Below are 20,361 nucleotides of genomic sequence, written 5' to 3' on the forward strand. Positions count from 1 at the left end.
AGATGAGCGAGCACTAAAATGCTCGGGTACTCGTTATTCGAGACGAACTTTTCCCGATGCTCGAGTGCTCGTCTCGAATAACGAACCCCATTGAAGTCAATGGGAGACTCGAGCATTTTTCAAGGGGACCAAGGCTCTGCACAGGGAAGCTTGGCCAAACACCTGGGAACCTCAGAAAAGGATGGAAACACCACGGAAATGGACAGGAAACAGCAGGGGCAGCATGCATGGATGCCTCTGAGGCTGCTTAATCGCACCATTATGCCAAAATTATGGGCAACAGCATGGCCATGACAGAGTGACAGAATGAAGCTAGATAGCATCTAAAACATGCAATAATTGACCCTGACACTATAGGGGACGGCATGCAGAGGCAGCGGCAGCAGCGGCAGGCTAGAGAGTGTCATGGCGACATACCCTAAATGGACTCAGGCTTCAAACCAATGGGTGGCAGAGAGGAACCAAAGGAGGTGAGCAAGAAGCGCTCAAATAATATCGCTACATGATAAAAGTTTGCCAGTATATTTTGTGGATTACACAGCAGGGTGGCGACAAAGTTAACATGGAAGCCATGAAAACAACCCAAAATTCTGCCTGACACAGCTCGTTTGATAAGGGGACCATGTATGGAGGCAGTGAACTAGTAGTAGATTAAAGGTGCTGCAGTTCAAACTATGTTAGTTGGATCTTGGGATGGAGCTGGCGCTCTGCAGCCAGGCGAGCTTTCGCCAATCCAAGCCCCTGTCTCTAGGCTACTCCCCAAACAGCACTTCTAAGAACCTTTTGTATAAGATCAAGTGTAGTAGCGTTCTTATAAGTTTAGGATATGGCGGGTGAGGGGAATGTAAACAGATGCGCAAGAAGCGCTGAAATAATATCGGTAAATGATAAAAGTTTTCCAGTATATTTTGTGGATTACACAGCAGGGTGGCGACAAAGTTAACAACTTTGATGTGGAATGCCCTGTAATAGCTCTTGGGCGGTGTGCCTTTTATCGCCTAGGCTCAGCAGTTTGAGCACCGCCTGCTGTCGCTTAGCGACGGCACTGCTGCTGTGCCTAGAGCTAGCGACTGATGGCGCCATGCCCACGGATGGTAGTTCGGAGGAGGAGGTGGAGGAGGGGTGGGAGGAGGAGGAGGCATAGTAGGCCTGAAAGACCTGGACCGAGGTAGGCCCCGCAATCCTCGGCGTCGGCAGTATATGACCAGCCCCAGGGTCAGACTCGGTCCCAGCCTCCACCAAGTTAACCCAATGTGCCGTCAGCGATATATAGTGGCCCTGCCCGGCAGCACTCGTCCACGTGTCCGTGGTCAGGTGGACCTTGTCAGAAACGGCGTTGGTCAGGGCACGGATGATGTTGTCTGACACGTGCTTGTGCAGGGCTGGGACGGCACATCGGGAAAAGTAGTGGCGGCTGGGGACCGAATACCGAGGGGCGGCCGCCGCCATGAGGTTTCGAAAGGCCTCGGTCTCTACCAGCCTATAGGGCAGCATCTCCAGGCTAAGCAATCTGGAGATGTGCACATTAAGGGCTTGGGCGTGCGGGTGGGTTGCACTATATTTGCGTTTCCGCTCCAGCGTCTGGGGTATGGAGAGCTGAACGCTGGTGGATGCTGTGGAGGATCGTGGAGGCGACGATGGGGTTTTTGTGCCAGGGTCCTGGGCAGGGGGCTGACTATCAGCTGACACAGGGGAAGGAGCAGTGGTGTGCACGGCCGGAGGTGAACGGGCTTGGAGCCACTGAGTGGGGTGTTTAGCATTCATATGCCTGCGCATACTGGTGGTAGTTAAGCTAGTAGTGGTGGAACCCCTGCTGATCCTGGTTTGGCAAAGGTTGCACACCACAGTCCGTCGGTCATCCGGTGTTTCCTTAAAGAACCTCCAGACTTCTGAAAATTTAGCCCTCGCCGCAAGAGCCCTCGCCACGGGAGCTTCACTACGTGACACATTTGGCGCTGATGCACCAGCTCTGGCCCTGCCTCTCCGTCTGGCCCCACCACTGCCTCTTCCAACCTGTTCTGGTAGAGGACTCTCCTCTGTCTCAGAAGCACTGTGTTCACCCGGCCTCTCAACCCAGCTTGGGTCTGTCACCTCATCATCCTCCGATCCCTCAGTCTGCTCCCCCCTCGGACTTCCTGCCCTGACAACAACTTCCCCACTGTCTGACAACCGTGTCTCCTCATCGTCGGACACCTCTTTACACACTTCCACTACGTCAAGAAGGTCATCATCACCCACAGACTGCGACTGGTGGAAAACCTGGGCATCGGAAAATTGCTCAGCAGCAACCGGACAAGTGGTTTGTGACTGTGGGAAGGGTCCAGAAAACAGTTCCTCAGAGTATGCCGGTTCAAATGCCAAATTTTCCTGGGAGGGGGCAGACTGGGGGGGAGGAGGCTGAGGTGCAGGAGCTGGAGGAGTGCCGATTTCGGTGACATGGGTGGACTGCGTGGAAGACTGACTGGTGGACAAATTGCTCGAAGCATTGTCGGCAATCCACGACATCACCTGTTCGCACTGTTCTGGCCTCAACAGTGCTCTACCACGAGTCCCAGTAACTTGAGACATGATGAACCTAGGGAGTGTAGCTCTGCGGCGTTCCCCTGCTCCCTCATCAGCAGGTGGTGTCTCACCCCACCCAGGACCACGGCCTCTGATCCCTGCAGTAGATGGACGCCCACGTCCCCGCCCTCGTCCTCGTCCTCTACCCCTAGCCCTCGGGTTAAACATTTTGAAAATGAAAGTTATATAACTTTAATTTTTTTTTTAACTTTTTTTTGTGTTTTTTGTGTTTTTTAGTTTTTTTTTGTGTTTTTTAGTTTTTTAAACCAAACGATGCTATCCTATTGCTATGGCTATTTTCTAGCCAAGTATGAAAGCACACTACTATGCCAGATGAGATGACGCTGAGTTATGAAAAAATAAAAGGAAAATAAAAAGGAAATGGCAGACTGTGCCTAATTGAAATCCAACCCCTAATAAATTTTCCCACTTCGGTCTTTGCTATGGATATGTGCGTCACTAAGCGCTAAACACAGCGGTCGCAAGTCTCACTCCAAATTCCTCACAATTGGCAAGTACATGCACTGCAGCAAGTACAGCCACCAGCAGATCAACCAGAAATCATATATATAACGCTATTGTAGGCGTAAGTAAGCTGTTTGGATTCTCCTTTGGGGTGGATAAACACAACGGTAGCAAGTCCCCCTGCAAATTCCTCACAATATGGTACTAGCTGCACTACTAGTGCCAGCAAGCCCAGCCACAAGCAAAAAAAAAAAAAAAAGTATAACGTTATTGTAGCCCTAAGAAGGGCTGTTGGGTTCTTGTTGAATCACTCCTGCCTAACAGTAATCTTCTAGCACCCTAACGCTTTCCCTGACCAGCAGCAGCTCTCTCCCTAGCGGCATCCAGAGACAGAATGATCCGAGCAGCGCGGCCAGCGGCTAGTCTATCCCAGGGTCACCTGATCTGGCCAGCCAACCACTGCTATCGACACGTGTAAGGGTACCACGTCATGCTGGGTGGAGTGCAGAGTCTCCTGGCTTGTGATTGGCTCTGTTTCTGGCCGCCAAAAAGCAAAACGGCGGGAGCTGCCATTTTCTCGAGCGGGCGAAGTATTCGTCCGAGCAACGAGCAGTTTCGAGTACCCTAATGCTCGACCGAGCATCAAGCTCGGACGAGTATGTTCGCTCATCTCTAGTGTACATACATGACATTACTTATCCTGTACTGATCCTGAGTTACATCATGTATTATACTCCAGAGCTGGACTCACTATTCTGCTGCTGGTGCAGTCACTGTGTACATACATGACATTACTTATCCTGTACTGATCCTGCGTTACATCCTTTATTATACCCCAGAGCTGCACTCACTATTCTGCTGCTGGTGCAGTCACTGTGTACATACATGACATTACTTATCCTGTACTGATCCTGAGTTACATCCTTTATTATACCCCAGAGCTGCACTCACTATTCTGCTGCTGGTGCAGTCACTGTGTACATACATGACATTACTTATCCTGTACTGATCCTGAGTTACATCATGTATTATACTCCAGAGCTGCACTCACTATTCTGCTGCTGGTGCAGTCACTGTGTACATACATGACATTACTTATCCTGTACTGATCCTGAGTTACATCCTGTATTATACTCCAGAGCTGCACTCACTATTCTGCTGCTGGTGCAGTCTCTGTGTACATACATGACATTACTTATCCTGTACGGATCCTGAGTTACATCCAGTATTATACTCCAGAGCTGCACTCACTATTCTGCTGCTGGTGCAGTCACTGTGTACATACATGACATTACTTATCCTGTACTCATCCTGAGTTACATCCTTTATTATACCCCAGAGCTGCACTCACTATTCTGCTGCTGGTGCAGTCACTGTGTACATACATGACATTACTTATCCTGTACTGATCCTGAGTTACATCCTTTATTATACCCCAGAGCTGCACTCACTATTCTGCTGCTGGTGCAGTCACTGTGTACATACATGACATTACTTATCCTGTACTGATCCTGAGTTACATCATGTATTATACTCCAGAGCTGCACTCACTATTCTGCTGCTGGTGCAGTCACTGTGTACATACATGACATTACTTATCCTGTACTGATCCTGAGTTACATCCTGTATTATACTCCAGAGCTGCACACACTATTCTGCTGCTGGTGCAGTCTCTGTGTACATACATGACATTACTTATCCTGTACGGATCCTGAGTTACATCATGTATTATACTCCAGAGCTGGACTCACTATTCTGCTGCTGGTGCAGTCACTGTGTACATACATGACATTACTTATCCTGTACTGATCCTGAGTTACATCCTGTATTATACTCCAGAGCTGCACTCACTATTCTGCTGCTGGTGCAGTCTCTGTGTACATACATGACATTACTTATCCTGTACTGATCCTGAGTTACATACTTTATTATACCCCAGAGCTGCACTCACTATTCTGCTGCTGGTGCAGTCACTGTGTACATACATGACATTACTTATCCTGTACTGATCCTGAGTTACATCATGTATTATACTCCAGCGCTGCACTCACTATTCTGCTGCTGGTGCAGTCACTGTGTACATACATGACATTACTTATCCTGTACTGATCCTGAGTTACATCCTGTATTATACTCCAGAGCTGCACTCACTATTCTGCTGCTGGTGCAGTCACTGTGTACATACATGACATTACTTATCCTGTACTGATCCTGAGTTACATCCTGTATTATACCCCAGAGCTGCACTCACTATTCTGCTGGTGGTGCAGTCACTGTGTACATACATGACATTACTTATCCTGTACTGATCCTGAGTTACATCCTGTATTATACCCCAGAGCTGCACTCACTATTCTGCTGCTGGTGCAGTCACTGTGTACATACATGACATTACTTATCCTGTACTGATCCTGAGTTACATCCTGTATTATACCCCAGAGCTGCACTCACTATTCTGCTGCTGGTGCAGTCACTGTACATACATGACATTACTTATCCTGTACTGATCCTGAGTTACATCCTGTATTATACCCCAGAGCTGCACTCACTATTCTGCTGGTGCAGTCACTGTGTACATACATGACATTACTTATCCTGTACTGATCCTGAGTTACATCCTGTATTATACCCCAGAGCTGCACTCACTATTCTGCTGCTGGTGCAGTCACTGTGTATATACATGACATTACTTATCCTGTACTGATCCTGAGTTACATCCTGTATTATACCCCAGAGCTGCACTCACTATTCTGCTGGTGCAGTCACTGTGTACACACATGACATTACTTATCCTGTACTGATCCTGAGTTACATCCTGTATTATACCCCAGAGCTGCACTCACTATTCTGCTGCTGGTGCAGTCACTGTGTACATACATGACATTACTTATCCTGTACTGATCCTGAGTTACATCCTGTATTATACCCCAGAGCTGCACTCACTATTCTGCTGGTGCAGTCACTGTGTACATACATGACATTACTTATCCTGTACTGATCCTGAGTTACATCCTGTATTATACCCCAGAGCTGCACTCACTATTCTGCTGGTGCAGTCACTGTGTACATACATGACATTACTTATCCTGTACTGATCCTGAGTTACATCCTGTATTATACCCCAGAGCTGCACTCACTATTCTGCTGCTGGTGCAGTCACTGTGTACATACATGACATTACTTATCCTGTACTGATCCTGAGTTACATCCTGTATTATACTCCAGAGCTGCACTCACTATTCTGCTGCTGGTGCAGTCACTGTGTACATACATGACATTACTTATCCTGTACTGATCCTGAGTTACATCCTGTATTATACCCCAGAGCTGCACTCACTATTCTGCTGCCGGTGCAGTCACTGTGTACATACATGACATTACTTATCCTGAACTGATCCTGAGTTACATCCTGTATTATACCCCAGAGCTGCACTCACTATTCTGCTGCTGGAGCAGTCACTGTGTACATACATGACATTACTTATCCTGTACTGATCCTGAGTTACATCCTGTATTATACTCCAGAGCTGCACTCACTATTCTGCTGCTGGTGCAGTCACTGTGTACATACATGACATTACTTATCCTGTACTGATCCTGAGTTACATCCTGTATTATACTCCAGAGCTGCACTCACTATTCTGCTGGTGCAGTCACTGTGTACACACATGACATTACTTATCCTGTACTGATCCTGAGTTACATCCTGTAGATCTTTTATTTTATATAAAAGTAAAAAACATAACACAAACCAATCATAATATACAATATATACAATATCTTACCTGCTGGTCCAGCCCCATTCATACCTAGCAAAAACAATAACTTAAAATACACCAAAATGAATAAACACCAATTACCACAACCCCCACCCAACCGATTATCACAACCTAAACCAAACCAATAAACAATGACAAGCCACACCCACAAATAAAACATAAATGACTATAAATATACATAAACACACCCTCTAATAACAAACCACCCCACACAGATCACATCCCACACCCGTTTATTTTTTTATCCTGCACTGATACTGAGTTAAATTCTGTTGGTTGCAATCATAACCATTAATAGACTCGCTTGATGGAAGTGGCAGCTGTTGTAGCAGACATTGGTGTATATGACATGTCCTATATATGATAATATAGAGAGTAGATGCAATGGACGGGGGCAATCTTCAAAGCATATTTTTAGCTTGAATTTTAATTTCCGAGTGCTCCATCCATAGGGTAACCCAATCCTCCCTCTGTATACAGTTTGGTATTTAACGTCTCATTTTGACTTTCTGTATCTCTCCTCCATCTCCCGAATTAAAAACCAAGCGAGCGCAGTTTGTAAATGCACAGTAAATGGCGGAGCGCTTGCAGATTACAGAACATATTGTTATGGCGCGACTCCGGGGAGAAGTCAGGCTTCCAATGTGCCGACAGTAGTCAGATAATCTCTGGATGAGTCATTGCCGCTGCATCACTTTCTGCTGAGGCGCCATCATGAAACATCACAGTGGGGGAACATTGAAGATAAATGTCACATACACTGTCTACTTCACATTGAAACATTTCATAGAAAATGTGTCTATAACGAGACGAGTCTGGATCATCCGGAACGTCTCATTACAATGTGAGCATCCAGTGTGACCTTTTAGGGGTTAAATTTTTTTCCTAGCTATCGCTATTCCATCATAATTTGGGTCCGAACTCTGCATCAGATATTATATGAAACTACGAAAAATATAAAATATTAGGAGAAAATAAGCATTTTCAAAGCCGTCAACATAACCACAATATCCAGATAAATTAGTGATTAATAAAAGTAATAATAAAAAAGGAAATCTCCTATCACAATCCATCCTGATAAACCAGGGACATTACTCATAGATCCAGGCACCGGGACTGTGGGATCTTCTTATATTTGTTATCCATGGCCTTCTGCCTTCTAAAATCAACTTTTATAATTATGCTAATGAGCTGTCATATCGCTTCACAGGCTGTGACACTGAGCAGGAGCACTTCCCCCCTCCCACTGTATGAGATTACATCAGTCGGTATTTTTGGACATATGCGTGCATCATTATCGGATTAAGAAGTCCCCTTAGCCAGTAGATGGTATTAAGTTTTTAGCACCGTGGTCCACTAATTCGGGTATACCCTTCTTTCTAGCTGACTGTTTCCCATGTCCTTGACCATTGACTTAATTTCCAACCTGCTGCTCTCCTGTGTTGAAGCTTTCATGCCTCGGACCACAAAGCTGACCCGACCTAAGGCCTGACTCTTAACCTTGCTCTAACTGTGTCTTCACTGACCTCGGCTGGGACCTGACCACTCTTCTGACAGTCCCCTGTTGCTGTGCACGCTCTTTTATCCCTAGGCTGCCTGTTACCTAAATCAGATCTTCTTCAAGAGGTCTTGTTGATCTCCCCGAAGCAGAGTCTAGACTCCTGTATATTGTTGGAAAGGGTGAAAACCAGGTTGGTGTGCTCAGGAGTGGCACCTTTCAGACCACTTAGGTGACACAGTAGATGTCAAATGGTGGCAACGCTATCCAGTGGCACGGAGCAGTCTTTTGTAGTAAGACTTGGTGTAACCAATGTAATGGATTTTTAATGAACTTTAGGTTCTCAGCAGGGGCCACACAGTACAAAGCCAGTTGCTTTAGGTCCTGTTCTGACCTCAGGGTCATCTATTATTGGGTCACACATGGTCAGTATACCATATCCTCATGGGGGTCTTACATATACCCTTTTGTCTCCTGTCAGCCAAGCTATCAGGACCTGACCCGAGGTAGGAGCCCATCACAACATGTCTTTGCTGCTTCCCACACCCGGCCCGATGGAACCAGGAGACTTATCTATGGCAGATATGAAGGCCGGGACCCCCCACCGCTGCCCCTGCAGTTGCCCAATGATATACATCAGTCATGGTCAGAACTAAGGAGGAAGATTCCACGCGATAGTCTGGACACCAACCTGGCGGCCGACGTATCAGAGAGTGCAGAGAGGATTGAGCGGATGAGCCACATGCCGGATGCCAACCATCAGCCGGAAAGTCGAGAAGAAGGCGGAAGGACATTTAGAGGTCAGTACCCCCAATATCAACTAACTCATATGTAGGGGAAATGAAAGCTGCTCTGCGATTGGCTCCCAGTGGCAAATTGATAAATCTGACCCCATGTTTTTCCCTAAAAGTAATGCACTGGAATAGGGTATAGAAAACGCCACATTTCCGTAATTGTCGACTTTCTCAAACTTGCCCAATTTCCAGAGGCTGATCCCGCAAATTTGCATATAACAATTGTAAATAGGAAATGCCCTATAGATGTGTGATACATGATATTCTTTCCTTCCCTCTCTCCTTGGTTACATTTTATCGTTCAGAGTGTCTTCTAATCTGACAAATAAGGTGAAGGGTGTGTGGAGATACGGTAATCCCCAGGGATTATCATCCGATATTGATGATAGGATCTACACATACATTACTCTACGTGCCGCCCCATTACTCATCGTTGTGTCTGGACTCAGATATTGAGTGATCCATCTTATGTGTCACAGGTTCGATCGGGATTCAGAACACGGCAGAGGCGGAGGCGGCCGGCTTGTTAGACGCGCAGAGCCTCGCCACTGTCCTGGAGAAATATGGCGTCGACTTGAAGCAGCTCAGTGAATCCCAACTGGAGCAACTTTCATTCCTTCTCCAAAAGCTTCAATCAGATGCTACGCAGAACCAGGGTGAGAAAGTATGAATACACACAGGGACAATACATAACCCAGAACAATGCTGGAATATAAATCCATAATCCACAGTCCTGCTGCTACTAACAACATACACAAAGATCTGATTATACATCTCTCCAGGGTCGGTTCCTTACTCTGGGTGCAGTCTGCGTTCCTCATTGAGAATAGAGTGCAATGGATACAGTGGATACTGACACTAACGTGTCCAGACATGTGGCATAGAAGGATCTCACAAGACAATGTAGAACATTTGGTGATTTGCTTAACTAATGGGAAATTATTGATTTTGCAGGACCACCGAGCAGAGACAGAAGCCCACCGAAACGGGTGAGTTCAGCTCTATCATAGGACGCAGATGCTATACAGGTTCTAAAGGCCACATTTGTAATAAGAGTCTATAAGGTCCCTAAGATCCTACTGAGAAGATACCAGCATTATAAATAGCAGATATCAGAACGGGACCCATGTTACGGATTTTGTACTGATTTTTGCACCCCTTAACAGGTGACGCTCTACTGATTCCGTGCAAGTGTCTTTACCAAATTTGCTAGTTAGGCCTCTCCACTGTCAGGTGGGTGGTGCCAGAGCTGTCTGGTGCTGTCAAGGACCACCCACCTGGCAGTAAAGAGCCCAATTAGTAAATTGAGGGATGAAACTTACAACACTAATTGCTCTGAAATGGTGGCAGCTAGAGAAGAAATACCAACCATCCTCAGTAAGAGGACACCAGTGGCCTTATATCTAAACTCTTGTTGCCAGTCCCGCACATTACACTTCAGAATACACATATGTGCTACACAGACATATACACACAGCACTATATTCATATACCATATATACACACTATCTAGAAGCAGCCCCTGTTATTAAGATACTGTCCTGCAGCAGCCCTTCTTATTAATATATTGTCCAACAGCAGCCCCCCCCCCCTTATTAATATAATGTCCAGTAGCCCCTCTTATGAAATACTGTGCAGAAACCCCCTTAATACAGTGCAGCAATTAGCCCGCCTTATTAACGAAGTGTCCAGCAGCAGCCCCCTCATTAATAAATTGTCTAGTAGCCCCCTATGTTAATGAAATGTCCATAGCAGCCGCCTCATTACTGACATGTCCATCAGCTGAAAGGCCTCTGGTCATAATAAAAAAATAGATAAACTGGGTACTCACCTCCTGCGCTCCAATGGCCTCGTCTTCTCCTTCTGCCTCACAGGAGCCATTGCATAGACAGGTCTGGGCACTGTGTCTGCGCCGTGTGATGACATCATAGAGTGTGCGCAGGCAGAGAGCCCTGTGTCTGTGTCTGGGCCACTCTTGTAATCAGTTGTGTCTTCCCTCTCATGGAGAGAGCCTGGCAGATGTGGGCCCCCTTCATCCGCGTGCCCAGTCACAGCCGTCACACCCCATCCCAGAAACAGTGGAACAGAAGCTATTAAAGTATACAAAGTGTTGTAGGAGGTAGAGGAGGTCATAGACCCCCTTTTTAGGGTGTAATAATTTAGGGACACAGGAGATTGCTTGGGTTGGCCAGTGACCTGGGGGTTTTATGTCTTTCAGATCTCAGAAGGAGACATGCAGCATTCTTCAGGGGCTCAGCCGCCCTTCCCACCTCCAGATGTTATCCCAAGGGACGTCTCTCCAGCTCCTGATCAGCAGGACGGCGACAATCTCATGGGCGTCACCCCTGCCTCCATCACCACCCACCTGGCACCTGATGCCCACACAATGGGGGAGCAACAAGCCCTTCTGCTGGCTGCCATCAATGAAGAGCCACAGAAGACCCTGGAGAAGAAAAGTTACCAGGAAACTGGAGTGACCTTGGAGCAGACCCCCCAAGAAGCTACAGAAGACTACGGATACATCCTCACCGATCAGAAGTGAGTACTGATGATGTCTCACAGCATCAAGGCCTGGGCTGGGACAGGGGGCGATCAGGAGGGAGAAACTTATTAAGGTCTGCCCTACATTTGGCAGAGTTTGGGTGAAGGTTAAATGCGTCCTCCAGGGACAACTCCAGGGGCCATAAAGAATTAAAAAATTCCAAAACCCAAAAACTTCAAAAAGTTTTATTCAGATGTTTCTCAAACTGGAGGAGACTAAACATTTAGGCAATCGCACCCCTCAACCCTAAACCTTATAATGTCATAAATTCGAGCTACCTGCAAACACCACTAGGGGGAGCCCTCTGAATACAGACCTATAAAGCTTCCTTAGACTTGATGATCCTTATATATCACAAGTCTCAGTCCTCCCACTAACAATATGATGGCATGACGGCTACCACTAAGCTTTACCAGACCCCTGAATGGCACTATGTCAGTCTGTAATTATGTATTTCCTGATGCGATGACTTGCCAGGTTTGATTTTTTCTCATTTATAGTTGGATGATAAATCCTAGGGGGGTATAAAGGGAGTTTGAAAGCCGTTTGGAGGACGGGAAGGGTAATATATATGCCAAATAAATGTCACTGTCACCTCATCCCGGCCTTGAGCGAGTGGCACACATTGTCCAGATTGTGCACTGCCAGGCACAGCAGAGGCAGATGATGAGAGTCAATAAATGTAATTGCTGTAATTTTATGCAATTATTCCTGACCATTGCCAATGAGTGTGCTAACTAAGCCCAGGAACACAGGGAGGGGGGGGGGGGGGGGCGCTGCACATACATGAGTGACTTCCAAAAAAAAGAGAAGCGGAAAAATCACCGGAATCTGCAACAGTGATGATACAATATATCCAGGCAATGTCATAGTGACCTGGGGCCACAACTACAGCTACATAGAAATATCACATCTCCACTCCACAGCCCTGCATCAGGCTGCTCTGTACTGCACGCCACACTAGTGATGATAAACATTGAACTAGGTTTTCCCTATAGAAGTAATCACAAGGCATTTCCCAAAGAATTTGGTCAGATAGACAACATTGCGATTAGTATAAAGTCAGTTTTATTGCCATACAGCACAAATAAATAATGGCGTAAACACCACAATCAATTCAGAAATAATACTGACACCATACAGTATACAAGCATAATAATGTATACGCAGATATAACTATACACCTACAATACAACCCATTATATACTATACACATAAAATACTGCTGTACAGTGCACACATAAATAATGCTGCAATATACAGCACAAATAGGTAAATAACACTAGCTAATAATATATAATAATAATAATAGGTAATAATAAAATATTTACGTTATGTTCTGGGCTCCGTCGTTGCTCGTAGACATTGGCCGATGCAGTACTTTTCTGTATTTAAAGGTGTTCTTCACTATAGACAATACTTCTTAGGAGGGGTCTAGTGGGGATAAGTGGATCATGAAGGGTTCTGCTAATAGAACTCCCAGTGATCAATCATTACTAGAGATGAGCAGACCCAATGTTCCTATTTGGGTTCGGTGTCCACCGGGCCAATCATAGCTACACCAGCAATATGTCCGGGTCACGTGGCCGAACCCGAACAGGAACATCGAGTCCACTCATCGTGACAAGTGGTAGAACTGCTTAGTTATTCTGCAGCGCCTCCGCAGGTAAAATGAAGTATTACACAGGTCCATGATACAAATCAATGTGTATCCATCCTCCACTCCTGGGGAGGAGATCAGTGTCCAGAAGAGTAGACACCCCTGTACTACCCCAAAGTTTCAGAGTATTTAGTTATGGGTTTTCTTAAAAAGACTCCCCCCACTTTTAACTATTGGGTCAAACTTTAGCCACTAGAATAATTTACTAAGCTAAACACATGATACATGCACCATAACATTACTCCAAATGTATGTAGTATAAAGACACTAACCTCCATTAACATCTTTGGGGGTGGGGAGGTCACCTAACATTGGGGAGGGCCACAGCCCTGGGCTCACCTGCACCCCTCTCCCTTTCTTCGTAGGCCTCTGAGCCTGATTAATGGGTTCCGTCTCTTGGATATCCTGGCCCGATGCGTCCACATGTCCACATCCAGCTTCATCAACATCAGGTGAGGAAGAACAATCTGTCCTACATAGCAATAGACAACCATAGAAAATAGGCACAATAGAACAAAAATGTCATCAAATGTATCAATCGCAGAATTCTCATCCCCTAATTTAAATGGGGGCTGAAATAAGAATCAATACTAAAGAAAAAACTATGACGAAGCAACTTTCTATAGATCCGTTAATCTTTGCATCTAGTAAATAATCAGCATTAACAATCAATATTTGAAATGTAAAAAATGAAGCAACTTTACAAATAGTTTTGCGTAAAACACATTGGGGCAGATTTACTTACCCGGTCCATTCGCGATCCAGCGACGCGTTCTCTGCGCTGGATTCGGGTCCGGCCGGGATTCATTAAGGTAGTTCCTCCGACGTCCACCAGGTGGCGCTGCTGCGCCGTCCACCGAGCTGGGCTGAGTGAAGGTAAGTGCAAGCTTCGCAACAGATTTTTTTTTTTAAATGCTGCGGTTTTTCTGAATCCGTCAGGTTTTCGTTAGGCCACGCCCCCCGATTTCCGTCGCGTGCATGCCGGCGCCGATGTGACACAATCCGATCGCGTGCGCCAAAATCCCGGGGTAATACAGGGAGAATCGTTGCAAATCGGAAATATTTGGGTAACACGTCGGGAAAACGCGAATCGGGCCCTTAGTAAATGACCCCCATTATCTAGAGCTCCTATGGATGTCTATGCGTCTCTATGGTTACAGACTACAAACAAATCCTGCTGATCCTACAGCCACAGATCACTCTCCCTGTTGATAACCCACAGACAGTGGAACAGGATGTAAATAAAAGAGAGCCACACATGACTGCAGGATCGGATGCCATAAGGTCTGTTCATCTGTAGTCATAGAGACCCATAGCTTTGCAGAGAGGCTGTAAGAAGAATTTTTACAGTCACTTAATGAATAATCCTATTGGATTATGGTGCAAAGTCTAAAGGATCTCTTTGGGGCAGATTTACTTACCCGGTCCAGTCGTGATCCCGAGATGCATTGTCCGATGAGGATTGGGGTCTGCTGGGAGTCACTAAGGTCGTGCGTCTGATACCCTGCATGTGTCGCTTCCCCGCCGAGGTCCGCAGGAGTTCACCTTCTTCTTACTGGTGCATGTAAGTGCTTGATCTTGCGACACAATTGCGTTTTTAAACTCTGCGGTTTGTCCGAATCCGTCGGGTTGTCCAACAGCCACGCCCCCCTAATTTCTGTCGCATGCAAGCCGATCGCGTGCACCGAAAACCTGGGGCTAATCGCCTCAAAAAGGCAACATTCGGGAAACCCAAAAGAATCGCGGTCCGCGGACCCTTAGTAAACGTGCCCCAGTGTCTTCACCCTTAACCCCATCAAGGAGGTATGAACTATGAGTAGTAATATAGTCAGGGTCACCACTAGGAGAATGGTTTAGATCTAGAAAGCCAGAGGACAAGACATGAGAAGAGGCACAGAGTAGCAGGTGAGTAATGCCAAGGTCATATCCAGAAACAAGGTCAAAGTCCAGGGATAGGGTTAGCGGGTAATGAAAGCCAGTGGAAGGGGTGACCCTCAGTTAGGCCCCTTTCACACTTGCGTTTTTCATGCCCCTTTTTCTGCACATGCTTTTGGCGCGCAGAACTTGCATTACACTCTGACCCATTGTAATCAATGGGCTTTTTCAGACTTGCATTTTTTTTTTACACGCGTTTAAATCTCTCATGCTCTGACGCACGTGAAAAAAGCACCAAACAAGTCTATGGAGACGTATCAAAAACGCATCGCACTCTGAGACACAGGCAAGTGCAATGCATTTATCACGCATCAATTGCCATAGAAAAGAAGAGCTCAGTCCTGAGTCCATTACCTGCACGTGAAAAACACATTAAAATTGCATTGAAAACGCGCGTGAAAAACTGAGACACTGAACAAACTCTGACTGAAAACTGATTGCACTCTGATGCAAAATGTGCGTTTTTCACTGACCAAACCCTGATCGCCCCCTGATCAGACTCTGACGTGATCTGCAACGCAAGTGTTAAAGGGGCCTTAGTAGGTAAAGTATCAGGAAGAGACGTCATCTTTAGGCCCCAAATGCCTTAGAGTCCTGATCCATCATGCAGCAGCTGGCTTAGGCCAGTGATGGGGGAACCTATTAACGACTGAGTGCCTAAACAACAACCAAAACCAACTTATACATCGCAAAGTGCCACAATGGCAATCTAAGCAGTAAATGATTGCTCCTTGCTCTGTTTTCAATCGTATCAGCATCCAATGGACATGAATACAGTAGGAAGAAGGATTGTTACTGTATGGTCCATCCATGGTCCCCTGAACATGAAGAATAGTAGGGTCTGGAGCAGGATCTGTAATGATAATTCAGCTCTTTCTGTACCTCCAAACCAGACCTATGGTCCAAGGGAGCTAAGGAGGTGTTTCTCTACAATGGTGCAGAGTGTGGCAGGTCCTGGGACTGCAGAAGGAGGTAGGGAATTTTGTCTGGTGAACTTTGTGTTGGGTTTAAGGCCTGGGTGCCCACAGAGAGGGCTCCAAGTGCTACCTATTGCACCCGTGCCATAGGTTTGCCACCACTGGCATAGGCTATGGTAGAACATCAGAGGAGTAAGTGTCTAGTTCATTGTCCACTTAAGGTAAGTAATCTTATTATCAAAACTTATTATAAAGTTGCTTCATTTTAGATACTGTGCAAAGAAAGACATTAGGAGAAAAAACCTAAAACATCTCCACTAGTGATGAGCGAGTATACTCGTCCGAGCTTGATGCTCGGTCGAGTATTAGCATACTCGGACCGGCTCGTTGCTCGGACGAGTATTTGCCCTGCTCGATAACGAGCATTTAATTTAAAAAAAAGAAGTGAAGAACAGTAAAAAAATACAATTAAAACATTTAATTTAATAATTTAATTGAAGAAAACAGTGAAAGAACACAGTGCAGAATAGATTGCAGATGTTCGGGAACATCTGCGATCTGTTCCGGAGACACGCGTGCAGAACGGTGTTCTCCGCAATAGTATTTGAAGAACAATATGTGTGAAAAACACATTGCAGATGTTTGGCAACATCTGCAAGTTGTTCTCTACACATATTGTTCTTCAAATACTATTGCGGAGAACACCGTTCTGCACGCGTGTCTCCGGAACAGATCGCAGATGTTCCCGAACAGTTTGTAATTTTACTGAAAAATGCTCGGGTCTCCCATTGATTTCAATGGGGCTCGTTACTCGAAACGAGCACTCGAGCATTGGGAAATGTTCGTCTCGAGTAACGAGCACCCGAGCATTTTAGTGCTCGCTCATCTCTAATCTCCACACATTACTATCTCATATCATACGCCAAGACACCAACCCTCACTGCAATAGCTTCATACACGTGGTAAACTCAATATCCACAACCCACAGAACCCCCTACTTTACTCTTCGTGAGTCTTCTCCTGTGTCCAAGTGTAGATTGACCGGCAACCACATGACTGTCTGTCTGCCTCAGTAGGGTTCCCTCATATTCATGATGTCCCAGAGCACAGATTTCTATGTAAAATTATTAGAGATATTTGATAGGAACAGTCAAACGTTTGTAAATATCCAGGAGAATGCAATGGATGGTTTATAAGTAGGGGTGACACTCAGCCCCATGGCAGTCCCCCATCCGATCACATTGTTTATGCTGCTCTTATCTGACCCATTGTTCTTTCCGATGTCAGAGTTCTGCAATGAATGTGTTAAAGGAAAAAAAATGTATCAATGATTCGCCAAATGATTTTCTGTAAAACAAAGAAAACCCGACTTACCTCTCCCTCATACGGTGAGCCACCGCTGCAGCTCCTATCAGTGGGTAAGTGGTGATAGGTTGTAGTTAATGACATGTTTTCTTACTGGCCCAGCAATTATAGACCAGGGGGGTCATGGGAGCTGCAGCGCTGGATTAATGGGGTTAAAAAAAAGGTAAGTACATTTTTTTTTAAATGATTGAAAACAGTTTAATACGTTCATTGCTAAACACTTATCTTAGAAAGAAGTTGGTAATCAGACTAGAGCATCATTATTATCACAGATAGCAGATATGGGACCGCCATGGGGCAGAGGATCGCCCCTCGTTATGGACAAGGAAGGCCTTATCAGTTGCATCATTTTATAATGCTGTATTCACATATAGGTAGATACAGCTGGTGCCCCTGCACTATTCCTATAGCTGCTGGTCATACAGTACAGCTATCCCTTCAGATGCCCTGAGGAAGGTGCATGTGCTTTCCATGGGAGACAGGAGGAAGCTGCTATAAAACTCCCGATGGCAACGGCTCATCTACTGTTATAGCAAAAATATCAGACATGTTGCATCTCATCAGCTGTTTATTCTTTCACTCAACCTCATTTATTGGACGAAGGTCTGAGCGCCCCCATACACATCAGATAACATAGGACAATTTTTTTCCTATTGGGCTGTTTTTTTCACCTCTTTGTTAATGAATCTAGAAGTGAGGACACTGGGGCAGATTTACTTACCCGGTCCAGTCGCGATCCCGTGGCGCGTTGTTCGATGAGGATTCGGGTTCTGCCGGGATTCACTAAGGTCCGTGCGCCCGATATCCTGCAGGTGTCGCTGCTGCGCCGAGGTCCGCCGGAGTTCACCTGCTTCTTCCTGGTGTATGTGAGTGCTTGATCTTGGGACACATTTCGTTTTTTTCAATTCCGCGGTTTTTCCAAATCTGTTGGGTTGTCCGACAGCCACGCCCCCTGGTGTGCCAAAATCCCGGCGGAATTCGTTGCAAAACGGAAAAATTCGGGTAACCCGACGGAAACGCGGCCACGGAGCCCTTAGTAAATGAGCCCCAATATCTTATTGAGGTGGATCACAATCTTTTTGCAATGTAAGTGAACCCCTTTTTGAATGTACAGCGCCCCATAGAACCGCCCTATAAATTATTAATAACGATATGGTTTATACACGTGATAATGAGGACGATTATGGTCAGGACCTCCTAAATTCACAGATAAATCCCGAATATCCATATACTTACTCACTGAAGACGCACAATCCCTTACAAACATGACAGACAGACATTTATGCAAATTGCAGAGCTCATTTGCATACCTTATTCTAGGTACAATTGCCTGTAGATATTTATACGGCATCTTGAACTCCACAAGGAGAAACCTTACTCCCAAGATACAACCTGCCAGCTCCTACATGAGGACACTCACTCATACAACCTGCCAGCTCCTACATGAGGACACTCACTCATACAACCTGCCAGCTCCTACATGAGGACACTCACTCATACAACCTGCCAGCTCCTACATGAGGACACTCACTCATACAACCTGCCAGCTCCTACATGAGGACACTCACTCATACAACCTGCCAGCTCCTACATGAGGACACTCACTCATACAACCTGCCAGCTCCTACATGAGGACACTCACTCATACAACCTGCCAGCTCCTACATGAGGACACTCACTCATACAACCTGCCAGCTCCTACATGAGGACACTCACTCATACAACCTGCCAGCTCCTACATGAGGACACTCACTCATACAACCTGCCAGCTCCTACATGAGGACACTCACTCATACAACCTGCCAGCTCCTACATGAGGACACTCACTCATACAACCTGCCAGCTCCTACATGAGGACACTCACTCATACAACCTGCCAGCTCCTACATGAGGACACTCACTCATACAACCTGCCAGCTCCTACATGAGGACACTCACTCATACAACCTGCCAGCTCCTACATGAGGACACTCACTCATACAACCTGCCAGCTCCTACATGAGGACACTCACTCATACAACCTGCCAGCTCCTACATGAGGACACTCACTCATACAACCTGCCAGCTCCTACATGAGGACACTCACTCATACAACCTGCCAGCTCCTACATGAGGACACTCACTCATACAACCTGCCAGCTCCTACATGAGGACACTCACTCATACAACCTGCCAGCTCCTACATGAGGACACTCACTCATACAACCTGCCAGCTCCTACATGAGGACACTCACTCATACAACCTGCCAGCTCCTACATGAGGACACTCACTCATACAACCTGCCAGCTCCTACATGAGGACACTCACTCATACAACCTGCCAGCTCCTACATGAGGACACTCACTCATACAACCTGCCAGCTCCTACATGAGGACACTCACTCATACAACCTGCCAGCTCCTACATGAGGACACTCACTCATACAACCTGCCAGCTCCTACATGAGGACACTCACTCATACAACCTGCCAGCTCCTACATGAGGACACTCACTCATACAACCTGCCAGCTCCTACATGAGGACACTCACTCATACAACCTGCCAGCTCCTACATGAGGACACTCACTCATACAACCTGCCAGCTCCTACATGAGGACACTCACTCATACAACCTGCCAGCTCCTACATGAGGACACTCACTCATACAACCTGCCAGCTCCTACATGAGGACACTCACTCATACAACCTACCAGCTCCTACATGAGGACACTCACTCATACAACCTGCCAGCTCCTACATGAGGACACTCACTCATACAACCTGCCAGCTCCTACATGAGGACACTCACTCATACAACCTGCCAGCTCCTACATGAGGACACTCACTCATCCGCTCAGGCAAGG

The 20,361-nt window shown here is 46.2% G+C and overlaps 1 protein-coding gene across 2 annotated transcripts in view; it reads left to right on the forward strand.

The window, feature by feature from the left end:
- Positions 1 to 20,361, forward strand: part of PTPRN (protein tyrosine phosphatase receptor type N) — a 155,230-nt gene that overhangs the window by 71,070 nt on the left and 63,799 nt on the right. The window contains exons 6-10 of one of the 2 annotated variants that reach the window (XM_072122376.1): positions 8,786 to 9,104; positions 9,578 to 9,754; positions 10,053 to 10,087; positions 11,317 to 11,636; positions 13,666 to 13,752. In XM_072122376.1, coding sequence (XP_071978477.1) covers positions 8,786 to 9,104; positions 9,578 to 9,754; positions 10,053 to 10,087; positions 11,317 to 11,636; positions 13,666 to 13,752 — 938 coding nt within the window. The remainder of the gene's footprint in view (positions 1 to 8,785; positions 9,105 to 9,577; positions 9,755 to 10,052; positions 10,088 to 11,316; positions 11,637 to 13,665; positions 13,753 to 20,361) is intronic. The other variant, XM_072122377.1, reaches the window with a different exon arrangement.

This window comes from Engystomops pustulosus, chromosome 8 (assembly GCF_040894005.1).
Source record: "Engystomops pustulosus chromosome 8, aEngPut4.maternal, whole genome shotgun sequence".
Lineage (NCBI taxonomy): Eukaryota > Metazoa > Chordata > Amphibia > Anura > Leptodactylidae > Engystomops > Engystomops pustulosus.